Source organism: Hemibagrus wyckioides, linkage group LG09 (assembly GCF_019097595.1).
Source record: "Hemibagrus wyckioides isolate EC202008001 linkage group LG09, SWU_Hwy_1.0, whole genome shotgun sequence".
Classification (NCBI taxonomy): Eukaryota; Metazoa; Chordata; class Actinopteri; order Siluriformes; family Bagridae; genus Hemibagrus; species Hemibagrus wyckioides.
In genome coordinates, this window is record NC_080718.1 from 17,490,476 (window position 1) to 17,505,983 (window position 15,508).

Sequence of the window (15,508 nt, forward strand, 5' to 3'; positions counted from 1 at the left end):
GCCAAACACTTATAATCAGCACTGCTCTGGTCTGCACACTCTTATTTATAGCAAATGAATGCATGAGGCAACATATGGATGCTTACAACACCTTATTTAGTTAACGGGTAGCAGAAACTGAGCAGCATCCAGAGGTGTTGTGTTTGCATCCAGATGGAAGAGATAAGAGTCTAAGCGTTGTGAGCTTACCGTCTGGTTGTACCGACAAATAAATAATGTACAAGAGGATCTACAGCGCTACAGCCACAAATAAAAACAGGTCACTGCTGAAAACCAAAACAAGTGTATTGCAGTAAAATGATAATGGCATCTCGTACTCTTTCCATGCATTATTTAACCTGTAATGTTGCACGACTAACAATAGGAGCAGTATTTTAATGACAGAGTGATGCATTAGCTTGGTCAGTATGTTCTGTCAAGACTCAGAAAGCTCAAATACTGAAATCCAACCTTTTCCAGATTCATGCCACATTTGAGTGCGAAATTTGTGCGCAACTGACCAGGCCAATTAGTTCACTGCACTTATCGTTGTCAGAATTTTGTGACAAGAAGGTAGTGATGGTGCCACGGCACTCACCGCCTGTGGGTGCTGCTCAGTACTGTTTCTAAAAGATGAGGCAAGCTCTTGGCTGGAAGCCTGTGTGCTCACTGCCTGTGGTCTATTGGAGTCTCTGTGAGAGGTTTTTCTCCTCGCCGCTGCAGTGGCTCCTTTCCGCTCTCTCCCCAGTCTTCCAGGCTCTTTCCCAGCTGTGCTCCTGCTCCTGCTGCTCTGATCCCGCTGTGTTGATCCGCCTGCTGCCACACTATCTCTCTCTACAGCCTTCATCTGAACAACGGATCCATGTTGCGTTAGCTCTTCCTGCCACAGAGAACAAAACTGCAATTTCAAACTCCAGGCGTGGTGAGGGCACTGTGCTCCAAGCACTGCTGTTACAAAGTGAAGATTCTGGGAAAGAAATTCTTTATAAAACTTGATATTATTTCTAAAGGTCTTGGTATTTTGTGATTGGTGTTAACTGTGGCTGTGTTGAAGATATGATTGTCACCTGAATCTCTTTGCTCAGTGTGTTGATCCAGGCATCAACAGTCTTTTTTATTCTCAGCTCCTTGCTGGCATCCCTACAGGGTAGGACACAGGCAGGAATTTAGTATTCAGTGGCAACTCTTACACATCCTCATTCACATGGTTTTTCACCACAGCAAGCATTCAGGCAATCCACAGTGTTGGTTAGCTGAATATTTATCAGGCCCGTGTTGTGCAACCCCAGGTCTAATTGTACCTTTTCCACACCCTTTCTCACCAGAAACAAGTTCAGAAAAAAGCACAACCCCATTGGGTGTACCGTATAACTCCAGTTAGCTTTCTAGCTTTGGATCTTTCAGCAAATCAGTTCACGAGCATGTGCAATGACACTACTGTATTAATCACAATGACGAGTGATATCTTGGGGCAGAGCCAAACTAAATGTGTCATATATCTTTTAAAGATGCCCAGGACGCTCTAGCACTTCTTTGCAACACAAATTATGCTAATGCCCTGCTGTCTGCTGGCCTGTTGGCCTGTCTCTGCATCACTTATTGCAGTGAATAAATCAGACATGGGGAGAAAATGCTGCACTCCCACTCACTCCGCATGTGAAGATGCTGCCAAACCTTCTTTCATACTCTTTAATCATATCTTTCTACTTTTCCTCCCCTCTTAATTCAGCATGCCCTTGAGGGAAAGAGTACTAAACATGGAAGGGAATAAAGTGACAGGTATTAGGAGTATTTTTGCAGGTTCATATGGAGAGTTGGGACTGTGCCTTTACAGAGAGAACTCACTCACTCACACTCACACAAACACACACACACACACACACACAGAGGAAAGCCCACTATTGGAGCAGAGTCTCTCATTTGGGTGCCTGGAGAACATGGCTGTTTCTGGGCAGAGCAGATATGTTCTGCCTCCGTGCCACAGTGGGAAAACAAACATCTGGTCATGAAGCTTGTATGTGTGTGTGTGTGTGTGTGCATGCATGGCCACACACAGGTCCAAAGATCTACCTTTTCCATCTCCCCACAATAGCCCTCCAAACACTCCCAGCTTCCTACTCCTACTCGCCACATAACACCCCCCCACCCCCCTAAATACACACACCTAAAAAAAATCCCGGCTTCCATTCAGAAAGCCCGTCTATGTGCCGCGCCGCTCTCCGGCTTTTGTCAAGTGTCTGCGGCGTGATGGATTCACCTAATCAGATGATGCTTGAAGACACTCGCGATTCCAAATGGAGCACGATTGATCCGAGTGCTTGAAATGACCTTCAATTAACCTCCCACGGGCTGCTCGACATTTACACCACCGTGTTCCAGCTGAGGCCATTTGAAGTTTTTATTATGCCGAATATTTGAGCTCCTCAGATTGGGGTGGGAGAATTAAGAAGTGGAAAATGAACTATAAAGAGGATTCAGCGCCAATGCCTCATTCACATTCCCTACACGCAGAAGAAGAATATAATGACTGCACAAAAGGGAGGACACAATCCAGTGTAACAGCTTTCTTAAATGACAAGAAAAGATAGATGTTTTCACTGAAGATGCCAGAAGCTACAGCACACTTTAAGGAGTTTAAAATAACACTGCTACATTCGGTGGAAGACACCTGCTTCAATATCGTAAATTGCAATGAATGATAAGTGACTGCACTTGCATATGTCGAATTTACATTAAGTGAAACAAGACCTGATCATTTGAATAAAGAAAAGCAATGGTAAAGCAATAAATCCTTACTCTACTCTAAGTCAAACAGACAGCAGCACAGTGGGGTCAATGGCAGATCTGCAACGGAGGTCAACAACTGCGATTACCAGGAAAAAAATACCAAACGTTCTTGGTAAGGAGGAACAAGGAGCAGAGTTGACTCAAATGACAAAGGCATAGAAGAATAACCAGGCAGTTCTTTAATCTTAGGGTAGAACCAGGTGTCCTCTTCCTTTCCATGTACAACTTCAGAGAATTACATGTCATTAGATGTCATCTACTGTGAGAACTAAATAACACAGAACAGAAAGAGACCAGCACAAAGCAAAAAAAAAAAAAAAAACACAAGCCAATGAGGAACAATGCAGAGTAAAGCCAGTCTCTAAACCACAGCCAAACAAGCGAAAGGTGGTCTAAACCATCTGTTGAATTATGCAACATGCTTTGTGTGATTTTCAAAGCAGGTGATGGCTATAATTACAAAGTAATTCAAATTTGGACAGGGTTCATTTTTACCTCAGAGGAAGGTAGGCTACAACTTTTTAGGCACGGAGCTTAATGAAGGCTGATGAAGGCTCCAGTTCGCAAATGGCTTCATTAATAATTCAAAGAAATAAATGGCAGGGATAAAATCCTACTTCAGCCTCGTTTTGCAAAGTCAGACGCCCAAAATGAATGAATTGATCAAAGCATGGATGTAAGGTATGATGCAAAGCGCCTCCCCTCCAACAAGGATGAAGGCAGGTGGAACCTGAGAGAAGGTGAAGGAGGATGAATGGGCGGTACCTGGCTTCTCCATCCTTGCGACCTTTTGGTGGAGGAAAAGATCAAAGCCATTATGCCAGGGAGAGGCAGCCACATCAACCTGCATGTTTGTGTTTTCATGTTCACACAATAAGAGCAGAGCTGATTGCAGCTGCCATTTTCGAGACAATTACCAGTGGGGCTGACATTTTTAAATGAGAGTTTGGATTCAGGGCTGGGTATTGAGAAGTGTCAGAGGGGAGTGACTGAGCCAAAACCAGACCCCACAGATGTTTAGCCATGGTGAAGCACGCGGTTCCAAGCAAAATCTGGTCCAAGCAGATCAAATGAGTAAGTAATCAATCAAAACAAATTGTATTAAGTTGCACATGAAATGCTCCTTGACAAAATTTGTGCCTGCTGTGTTCTTCCCTACACTGAGAGTGCTGTAAGCCAAAGGAGAGCCTGTGGGTGCCATTATCGCACCTGCCCCCCTCTTCTTAGATCTTCAGTATCATCAGCAGAAGCACACAGCAATCCTGGGGCAGCCTTCTCCATTTCACTTTCTAAACTGCTCCTTTAGCACTCCCTCGCCTGCCCCATCTCTCCTCCAGCGGCTCTCCCTGCTCATGCACTCCATCCACCTCTTGCTGCATCACAAACCATTAGTGGCTGCGCGCCCGGGGGAGCTGGGCTAATGTCACATCGAGAGCAGTCAGAGTGCTGAGATTGCGTCTGACTTTCTGCTATAAGAGCCTGAGCCCCATTTCAAGAGAGCTACTAAAACACCTCTCTGAGCCTCTGCCACTCATTCTCAGGGCTGTGCTTCCTAAAAGCCATAAACAAACAGCACCTCTCGAGAGTTGACAGCACGCTCCGCATTAGGTTCAGTCTGAATCTATGATGCAATGGAATTTGGCAGAGTTGAAATTTGATGAATTTTATATTCAGCATGCATTACAGCTATTATAAGAGTGCTGTACGTTTTGAGAGTACAATTTGTATGCTTTTTCTGTCAGTCCAAGAATATTACTGTACAAAAAAAATCATATATACAGAGAAAACATATGGAAATCCACAGTGACATAAAAACTAAAATGATCTTGTCTGATGTTATCCCTTCAGGAGAACTTGTATTGCTTCGGGTGGGGGGATTCCTGGTGTTGTACATGGAAACACTGGTGGTGGCACGGACATGGGTCAGGTGAAGCATCTAGGCTGAATACATGGGGGTTAAGTAGCGCTGGAATAAGAGCTCCACTGACAGCCGCCAATCACTGTGATGGTTCCGTTTGGCTTAGCCCTTCCCTGCCTGGAGTGTGCTCTGAGGCTAGCTGTCAATCACACGCAGGGCCTTATGCCTGAACACATTTGCAAGGCAAAAGTTTTAGAAGCGTAAAACTGAGAAGTTACCTGGTCACACTCAAGAGAATGGACAGACTATTACTAAGATATTAGAAAGAAATGTTATGCCACTATTCTTGAGTTAACATTCAAGTTTTAATTTAATGCCAAAAGAAGCTGCAGTGTTTGTCACTATTTCATACAGACATTATTTTAAATAATTATGTTATAAAAACCATTTGAAAACATAAATTGTTTGACGTATTGTAATATCTTAAAAACGACAAAAATGGCAGCTTCCCTTATTAAATGTACAATCTAAGAACATGCATGAATAAGCCTTTTGGAAATGCCTCTTATGTCTACCTGTTATTTACCTTTGTCACAAGTGTACATGAGGATACTATTAGCAGCCAGTGCTTGTTTTGTGTTGTCACATTCTTAGCAATTTATTTAATAGTGGACAAAGCAATCGAAAACATTTTCCCTCCATGGTTAACATTAGCTAGCTTAACATCCAGATCCTGTGGGTAAGAATTTTCAAGGTACAGTGTTATCTGAGAATTGGTGTAACCTGGAGTAAGCTCATATGTAGTACTTCTGAGATTTTTTTGTAATAGAGAAAGCCTGCTTTAAATACAAAACTAATCCCTAACATTAAATAGATTCAGTATTTCAACAGGAGTGAAGCGTTTACAATAATGGTTTGTCTTTAGAGCTGCTATAGCGCTGTCAGAAACCGTACCTGTTGTTCGACAGTGCCTCAAGTTGTGTATGAAGCACTTCTCCTTCCTTGGCCCTCAAAATTGCCTGCAGATTCTCCTCTAGAACCTTCCGGCTTTGTCTGACCTGCCTCAGGACACGCTCCGCATCCTCAAACATGGAAACAGGTGGACGGCTATTCTGTAGCTGGTTGGGTCGAGACAGGGGAATAGCCTTAGGACTGACCTCATCATCTTGCTCTGATGGCTAGGAGAGAAAAATAGAAAAAAAAAATCCTGAGCTTCACACAGCTGTGATTAAAGCCATAAGTCATTTGTAGCTTGAAGAAAAAAAATGAAAATCTTTCTGTACATGACAGACAAACAAAGGAAATATAATGCAGCTATGATAAGAACCCCAAATAAATCCATCAAGGGAAAGTTGGCGCTACTCCGGCAGGACTGACAAACCAAAAAAAAACAAGAACAACGAATGTGAGAAATATGTATTAAATGCTTTATTTTATTGTCTTTCTGAAGAAAAAAACATCAAGTCTTACTCACTATGATGTCAAAGGAGGAGTGTAATGTAACTTAAATAACAGAAAAGCAACTGAAATCCCAGGTTAGCTATGTGCCAGGCTCGTCAAATTCCCATTTTCCCAGTAGCAAACCTGTCCTGTTCCTTTTTCAGTGAATGTGTGGAGCAGTGGGACCTTGGCTGTCGTTTCCGCTTATCCTCTCCTGATTATAAATCTGAGTTTCATAAATCCATTTCTGAGATGATCACACCCTTCTCACCTTGACACAGGTCTCTGTCCCTCACCCTCTCCAATTAAGAATTTAACATGCAAAGAGTCACTACAACGTTTCCTAGCCTGTACTTCGATTCAAGTCCGAACTGAGGGCAATGAGTACTTTTGCTGAATGTTCACTTATGTTTGAGTAAATGGCTTTTCAAATGTGTAATACTGCCAAATCAGAATCTGTGTAATTCAGTTCTTAAGCTACAAGTGCTACAAATAATGTAAGGCCTCTCCTGCTACGCTGCCAATTATAGACCATGAAACACTCAACAAAAGGAAAGCTGCAAATGGCTGTTGCTGTGTTTGCAGAGCTGTGACGCAGCGTGGATATGGATTTTTAGAGGCATTGTGCATTCATTCTTTCCATCCAGGTGTACATGAGAGATAACGACCCTGATTTATCTGTACAGTCTCTGCATAACGGCGCGTCTCAAACTGCGGCATACAAAAGGTGCCATTGTGTCTGTAGCTTGTTGTGACCAGTGTGAAGGAAACGGCCATAATGCAGGCACTGCAGAGGCTGGAGTTGCTATGGGAACCTACCATGGAGACTGGGGGTGGGGGCTGGGGTGGAGGAGAGGGCAGGGTGGGGGGTGCGAGGTGGCTTGGCTCGGCAGGCTTCACAGGAAATGCATCAGCAGTCTGGTAGAGAGCACAGAGAGGTCGGATTAGGAGAAAGCTGGCCACAGTTATTGCTAAACAATGGAATGACTCGATTCGGCTCAACACACACACACACACACACACATACACACACACACAAAAGCAAGGATGCATAAAAAGCATTGATGTAACAGTTCAAATTAATGTCTCGATAGCAATGAAGTGTAGAACATTAAGTGCCATTAATCAATCCACTAACATTTCTTTCTATTCACAGTAACATGGTATATGAAATTTTCATGACACTGAGGGGCATATAGCCGCCATGAGCAGGAGCGTGATCCTCACTGTGCAGCGGGTAGGCGTGAGTGACATTCCATTAAAACAGGCCAGGCAGTGACAGCATAGAGTGACTAGGCTCTCTCAGCACAGAGAGCGACAGAGACAGATAGACAAACACACACTCCTGGGCCTCTCTGTCAACGGCCAAAGAGCATTCAAATCCCGCATCCTCAATTATATGCTAATGTGTCATTTGCCTTGTGTTACATTATTCTTGGCTGATGGAATTTTTCAGCCGCAGCCAAGGCGTGCCTCGAAACTCAATTCCTCAGCTTGGAGGCGGGTGGGGGCGTTGGGGAGTGGGGGGTTGACTGTAATAGATGGAAACAGGCAGCGGCACATTTGGTAGAACGAAGAAGTGCTGTAATTTATTAGTGATGGAAGAAGTGGGAAAAAAAACAAGTGGAAAATTGCTGTCGAGTCACAGAGATACAAGACGCAGGGTCGGAGTCTTGGCTTGATTTCATCAGCGCCCTGCTTCTATTAGATTAGCACTTCCTGAAGCACAGCACAGGAAATGGACATTGGTCTGCTTTAGGAGGTGAGCAACTTGTGGATCAACATGGCATTGAAGGCAGTGTGCGCTGCTGACCAGATATTAGGCTAGAGTGCCTGACCAGGTCTGATCAACAATGGACGATCATTAAAATGACAAATTTGAGAGAGACATACGGACAACATAGTCACATGTACAGTAAATGTAACTGAGAAACACATTATAAGTACTTGGAGTAAAAGCAGAAAAAAGAGAGTCAGACATATATTCTGAGATTACATAATGCTAAGATTCCTATCATGCTATTCGTTAACCACATTTACCTGGATTAAGTTTCTCATCTCGTCTTTGAGTCTGCTCAGATCCTGTAGCATCGCATTGGCCTGCTGCATAGCAGAACTGGAGCTGCTCTGAGCTGCATGGATTGAAGTAGGCTCTCCCTTCAGGCTTTCTTGGCTCTCGTTTGTGCTCAGACGTTTGGTCAGTGTAGCAGCTGGCCTCTCTGGTTCAACCCTTCCAGTGGGAAAAAAACATGTTTCTCCTAGGTTTTCTCTGAAAGAAGAAAGACTAAGTTGAGTCATATCTGAATGCCACACATGTGAGACCAGGCTTATGCAATACCACAGGTTCTGACAATAGCGTGAGATCATGAGCTGAAGCTCTTCTTCTGACTTACTTTTTTTTTACATTATGTACATTACCAGCTAAATTATAAGGTCTAGACCTCCACACAAAACAATAGATGCAATAAGATATCTAATCAATTGCGCTTGCAAAAGCACTTAAGCAGAACAAAAAATGCATACTGAGGAGCCCACAGTGGTCTGGCTCATGATGGGAGCGATGTTGGGAAGTGGTATAAATATGAAGGTCAGCTAAAGGACAACAGGGCCTTGCAGCATTGAAGATGACCAGAGAGCACCCACAAACAGTGCTAAGGGACTTCAGCTGGAGTTGCCCTCTGTGTGCACTTTCTCTGACATCTGTCTGAATAGCTCATTGTTTACTGTACATTTGGCATGAGTGTTAGGCGTAAAACTAGTCAGCCACCACTGAAGTTAAAATATGTATTTATTCTGGCTTGGCAGCACAATCTAATGAGAAAGCTCAGAGGCCCTGAGTGAGGGGGTTTACTCAACAGGTTCGAGCCAGGAGCCGTCAGTCTGAACTGTTTTCATAGTGTAGTGTTGCCAATTCATCGAACATTACTGTGAAGTCTGTGTCTAAAACACTGCTGTGCTTGTCTACCACGCGACCAATTAACCACGCAGAGACATTTTCCATTTGTGGAAATCATGCTAACCGAGGTAAAAAGACACAAAGACACTTTCTAGGAAGATGGCTAAATCAGGCCTGACAGGAAAAGGTGAAAAAGCCAGCATTTAGAAACAATTTCCAAATCTGTCACTCAAAGGGCAAGAGTGACTGTTGCTGTAGCACATGAAGTGTGAAATAGTTATCGGTTATACTCATGACGCTGAAGGTTATGATGCCCAAAGCTATCAAATGTAATATTGTTTGGTGTGCCTTTGTGATGCCCGCACTCCTATTCACTAACACAGTGGGACTTGGCTAGACCTCTGAAACATAAAGTGATTATGTCCTTGACTCAGCATTGTAAACAAAGGAAGCCAATCATGAGAGAATAAACAAAAAGGAAAAACAAAGTGTTGTAGAAGCTTACTCAGAGAGAGAAAGAGAACTATTTATGGGAGCTGATCGAGAAAACATGGCCGTTGTAATGATTTGGCTCTAATCATCTTGACGTTTCGATTTTTTGAAGTGGAAGTAGAACAAATTCGTATTTGAAAGTAAGTGAGAAATGGACAAAAAAGAAAATGGCCATGTGGATGATGCAGAGTGGCTGTACATCCAGTCAAAGCTGTGAGTTGAACACCACGCCTCAGGACTTTAACCCACACACACTGCAGAGCCCAAAGATAAACCACTCATCCTGTCAGCTGCTTTGAATGCTTCACTACACTTTCAACTAGGCTACTTTCTCACAGACACACAAACACACTCTCTCTTATGCACTCACACTATGTCTATTCATCCCTCTCTACCCTACTGCACACAGAGCCTCACATTCATTCTGAGCTCAAAGAGCAGCCAGAACAATCTCAGAGAAATCTATCGAGAAAAAAAAAAGAAAAAAGCTGAAGGTGGACAGAAGATGAATAATCCTGTCCCTTATAATACGAGCAAGAACGGAGCATTATCAAAGCCCTGAAGGACTGAATCAAATTTCTGTGGTTTGTCTTCCTGCATGCCTTTGACAAGACATGAACACACAATTTACTTCATATCCTAAACCTCCTCTATAGAGAGATCATGCTGTATAGAGCGAGCTAGCGGTATAGAGTTAGGTTTGTCCTCACTAGTTGAACATGGCTGAGAAATAAATTACACGACACTTCGGTTCTGAAGTTCACAGAGGGTAGAGGAAGTTGCTCTTCCAGTCCACTGATATCGTCAGATCCAATCTTCCTAACTATCGGAATGAACTGTGACAAAATATACTGCATTCAAATTGTCTCAAGGTGAAGTGTCTGATGTTAAAAAACCCTGAATTAACCCAAGGCCACACTGCGTGTGATCTGTGTGTAGGCAGACAGGCAGCAATAAAGCTTTGTGCATGAGGAAATAGTCTCATCAGTGCCCCATTATGTCCTCAGGTTTCCTCTTCTGACATGAAGTACAGAGACAAAGCGGACCTATTTTTGCCTTTCAGGAGCTCCACGATAAATAAACATGAAGCCCAGAGAGGCGTTTCCGTGATGCAGAGGACGCCCTGATGTATTCCGCACAGCGCGCTGCCTTCAATCAGCTTTAAGATGCCACAAAAGGAGCTAATCCATTTGAAGAGGGTGAGCAATAGAGGAGAAGCCAGGCATTTTGATCTCGCCCAAAACTGATTAGGGTGTAGATTCAGACAGACAGGAGAGTAAAATATCCCTGCAGAGGTCACTCTATCCGAAAGTCTCCTTCACCAGGACAGAATGCATTTCTGAACTCTTCTCTCACGGATGGGTCATTAACGAGGTTCTGTGCTCATGCTGGCAAGACAATATTCAGGGTCAGTGAAAATTATGCCAATACAGGTGTCCTTTTTATAGCGTCACTAAGAGCATTCAGACTTTTATAGCCATTATAGTTGAGCTGCTTATGTGCCTGACCATGACTTGCATGATTCCACTTAATAGTTGTAAGTGAGAATGCCCTCGGCTCACATTTCATTATTGATTTTTAGTCGCTTTGCCACGGAATGCTAAACCTTATCAGTGTGTAGCACCTTTTCAGTCATCCCTCAAGATAAGGATCAGGATCCCACCTAATATTCAACTCACCCTTGAGAGGACACACAAGGACATGGCAAATTGACTTCCCAAAGACTTGGCGCTCCTCCTACCACAGGAGAAACATCACACTAGAATCCCAGAGCCCGAATCAAAAGCAGAGAGAGAGAGAGAGAGAGAGAGAGAGAGAGAAAGAAAGAAAGAAAGAAAGAAAGAAAGAAAGAAAAAGAAAAAAGAACATTGCTTTTCCTATTTAACGTTTCTCAACGCCCCCTTTTGTATGTCACCAAGTACGCAAAGCAAAAAAAAAAAAAAAGGGAATTGCTCTCAGTAAAACAGACAAGCATGCTTGAAGCGGAGGAAGGGCCGATCATCCCGTCTCTAAACCCTTTGCACTGCTGCGTCCCTGCACCGAAGCACAAAAAAAGGCTTCAGCCACCATGGTGGAGGTTCAAAGCTGTCTGTGCGTGCATGTGCAGAGATGCTGCCAGTTTAGATTCCATTCATAAGGCGGGGAGTAAATGTCAGTGCAGGTAGTCATTGATGTGCACGGTACCACACACACAGTGGGGGAGACGGCAGGGAGAAAAAAAAAACAGCGGGACCTCTGTCTGCTGGCTTAAATTGGAAAGGCATACGGTTTTTCCAAAAAAAGATTATTACGGAGAGAGAGAGAGAGAGAGAGAGAGAGAGAACTGGTGCATTAAATAAAAAGCCAGGAGTTTCACTGAGCATGGTGTTAGATGTTCAGGTGCAGTGAAACACTATAACTAAGGTAAATTTAGAGAATGGGGGTCAATTAGGGGATTATTTATCGAGCAGTTGGCAGCAGTGTGTATAGAGAAGTTATGTGGCAGGCTTCTGAATCAGACATCACTGCAGCTTAACTAGACACCACACAAACAACACTGCGGGGAGAAAAAAGACTGAAAAGCAGACAGCAAATATTGTTTTTTCATCAAAGTCAAAACGAGTGTACAATTTACAGAACAGTACATAAATACATAAATACACATTAGAATTAGTGATGGACATTTCAAATCATTTTCTAGTCGGGTATTTAAACAAATTTACACAAAAAGAGTAATCAGTTACTCAATAAGTAAAAACACACATGGATTTTTGCTTTTTACATTTTACCTTCAATTCAATAACTGAATAATAACAGTGAAATTAGGCAGACAATTGATTATAATCAGCATTAATATTAATGAGCCTGTAATTACGTTAGCAGTAGCGCTACACTGTGCATTTATATCACAAAGCACACGAGGTAAACCACAAGTCCTCAATGTCATAAAGCATATTGTTCTAGATTATTTTTAATGTTTTTCTGCATTTATGCAGCATTGAACCATAGAACCTTCAAACACCACCAATGCATAGTGTAAAGCTAAATCTCCAGTGGTTTGTTATTCACTACACACTACAGGTGATGTAATATGACCTACGTAGTGTACTGTATGCTCAATAAAATGCCACTTGACTTTCAGGTAGTGGGTATATGCATAAACGGCTCGCTAAGTACGTCTCTATATAAACTGCAAAATTGTTTTTCACCTTGTATGAACATCCCAGCATAGAACATTCAGTCCATTTTCATCAAGATTAAAATATATCAGCGCAGATGGATTAGTTTGGTTTGGCTACCATGAACAGCAGACCAACAAGCTCGCTGAGTCTTACGATCGAGAAATCCCATGATGAGCACCAGTGCATGCCATGGAGTCAAAGTGTGAGTAATATTTTACTAATAAATTCAACAGTAACCTAATCAGCACTTGATTAGTGCCCGTCATTAATTTAAAGCATGCAATGCATATTTAATTGGCAGCTTAATAAAAACGCACTTGATCAAAAGCAGTGGCCCAGAGGGAAAAAGAACAATGCCTGTGTGACTGTGGTATACATCACGTGCCTGTTGTTTGTGGTTTACATTACGCTGGAAGAGCCATCATCTATCAAGTCAGCCAGCGAGTGCACAGCTGTTAGGTGACCCTCTCTGTCATCTTAATGCCATCTCTCTTAACACACACACAAACACATTTGCGATCGTCAGCAGCTCTCAAATAGCTCAGTTGATACGCGTGTGGCCTCGGCATCCTCTGATAGGACTGACCACCTCACGCCTTGCACTGCATTCAGAAAAAAGATGCCATGCACTTCATCAGTGAATAAAGATCCGTCATGTTCATTTATCTTAATCTGCTCACAGCACCTGTTACAGTTTTCTCCCCAAGTATGCACAATTTCACTGCTGGTAATTACACTGTACATCTGGATGCACTAGTTGTCTTTGGTCATGGTTCAAAATTATATTTGAAACTGTTATGGCTGATATCGTCTGGAAGTGTTAAATAACACAGAATTATCATTACTGAAAGTACTTCTGTACTAATGTAGGGTTTAAACAAAGAAAGTGGAAGGAAAAGGGAGGAGAGGAGGAAAAGGAGAGCCAATGCTTTGAAAACACTAAAGCTCCGGCTTGACCGAAATTGGATATCCCAAATGGATATTCATTCTCTCTCTCACTCGCTCATAGAGAGGGAGAGCTAAAAAATCAGTCCGGCAAATGTAATATAAGGGCAATTTTACAGGACAGAACAGGTGTGGGGCCTGGAGGAGCGCAGCCTGCTACTCCAATACCAGAGTTATGAACTTTATAGCCCAATCACTCAATTCACCGGCCCTTAAAGAAATATTCCTCGCTTCTCAAATCAAATCTCTGCCTACTCCAACTATTGCATCTGCTTGTACTCCTTATTCTCAGTGCAGCTTTCAACATCATAGATGACCATATTTTTCGATACAGACTAAAGGATTCTGGAAGAGGACATTTCCTTTCTCGATCTGATTACATCTCCTCAACTGCTCTCTGAGTGTTAATGGTGACTTCTCTATATCTGGTGCTCCACAAGGCTTTGTTTAGGACCGTTGCTTTTTTTTTCTGATATAGAGTGCTGCTGATTATATTTTCCTCATCCATCCTACACTGTAACATAATCTTAATAAGGATAGTGAATGCATAAAAGAGATCAAAAGCATGATGCTGAATAACCTACCAGAAATTAAGCTTTCTGATTAAACCCAGATGGCTTTTCAGTTACATCATGTGCATCAATGAAAAGCACTGATGTGGCTATTGACCAGATTACTCCTACTCACTCAACACTACACTGACTATGAAATCAGCAAACTGCTTGAGATCTTCGATCTTGTTTTGGCAGGACGGCATTAATATCGACAAAGTCTAGAGGCTATCAAACTAGACTTACCCTACAGCCTACATTCTAGTGAATTTTTTAAAGAGTAAACCCATAAAAGGCAGTCGAGAGTCGAAAACACACAGTTATTCAGCATGCAGTCGAACAGCTCTTTGAGACATATCTTTGTTTAACTGTGTTTGATTCAGCAGGTGTGTCTCTTGCAGCCATGACACAGCATGTCTCTTACACACATAAGAGATAATATCATTACAAAGTGTTTGCCAGGGTTCAGCCCAACTACATATTAAAAACCAAACAAAAGACTTGATTCTATCCCAATGAATTCAGGCATTTAAAAATACAGAACACATTTTCCTTCTTTTTCACAGCCTTTGTGTGGGTAACAAGGTCACTTTGATGTATCTTACAGTAGAAACGGTTCTGTACATCGCAGACACGCTGTTGTTGCCTTTGCCTTTGTTTGCGGAAATGGGTGAGATTTCATTCCAATTATTTGCTTTGAAACAAGACCATTGGCAGTCGCAGAGCATTTTAAGCTAGACCGATTTGGCATATAATTCAGTGATGCTGATATTATTATTAACTGTCCCTGCTTCTCCTCTACTGAAAATATTCACAGAGCAAGTATAGGGCAGTGTGATTCCTGTCTCCAATGGCTTCTATTACAGTGCTCACTAAGTGCAACAAACTCTATGAAGTTAAAAGAGGCAAAGAGTAGGCAGGCCCACAATTCTGCAACATCCAGAAAGGCAAGGAGATCAATGAAATCGGGCAAAAAGGAAAACAAATCGTTGGTCACTGAAAGAGAATTAGTTTTTTAATGGAATTCAGAATATGTGCACTTATGAGTGGTTCATATAAAAGGTTTATATTGGGCTGAATCATTTTGCTTCATGGATAAAATAATGAATACTACCTCAGACGGAAGAGCTTTTGCCTATAAAACCACCTCCTCTTTCAAATAAATGGGCAAATCTCATGGTTTATAGAGAGAGAGCGAGAGAGTTTGGTAAACTAGGACATTGGTGCACTCATCCCCCCGTCCCATATATCCAGTCAGGTTTTGTTGATTGTGGAGTGGCAGGATGCTGATGTCCGGGTGTGTCATCATTCCTATGCTGCCTACTGTATCGCCCTTTTTGTGTTGCTGTCATAGCTACACCTGCTTGCACTGTGATCACCATAGGCATGCTTTTTTAAG

General features: G+C 42.5%; 1 protein-coding gene across 9 annotated transcripts in view; it reads right to left on the reverse strand.

Annotated features, from left to right (window-relative positions):
• Positions 1-15,508, reverse strand: part of kiaa0586 (KIAA0586 ortholog) — an 86,616-nt gene that overhangs the window by 38,645 nt on the left and 32,463 nt on the right. For 7 of the 9 annotated variants that reach the window (XR_009205768.1, XM_058399012.1, XM_058399007.1 and 4 more), the window contains exons 11-15: positions 8,105-8,333; positions 6,884-6,982; positions 5,579-5,802; positions 1,047-1,119; positions 578-859 (exon numbers count right to left, since the gene is read on the reverse strand). Coding sequence is in view for 8 of the 9 variants with exons in the window: in XM_058399012.1 (XP_058254995.1) it covers positions 578-859; positions 1,047-1,119; positions 5,579-5,802; positions 6,884-6,982; positions 8,105-8,333 (907 nt within the window). In the remaining variant the exon portion in view is untranslated. The remainder of the gene's footprint in view (positions 1-577; positions 860-1,046; positions 1,120-5,578; positions 5,803-6,883; positions 6,983-8,104; positions 8,334-15,508) is intronic. The other 2 variants (XM_058399008.1, XM_058399009.1) reach the window with 2 other exon arrangements.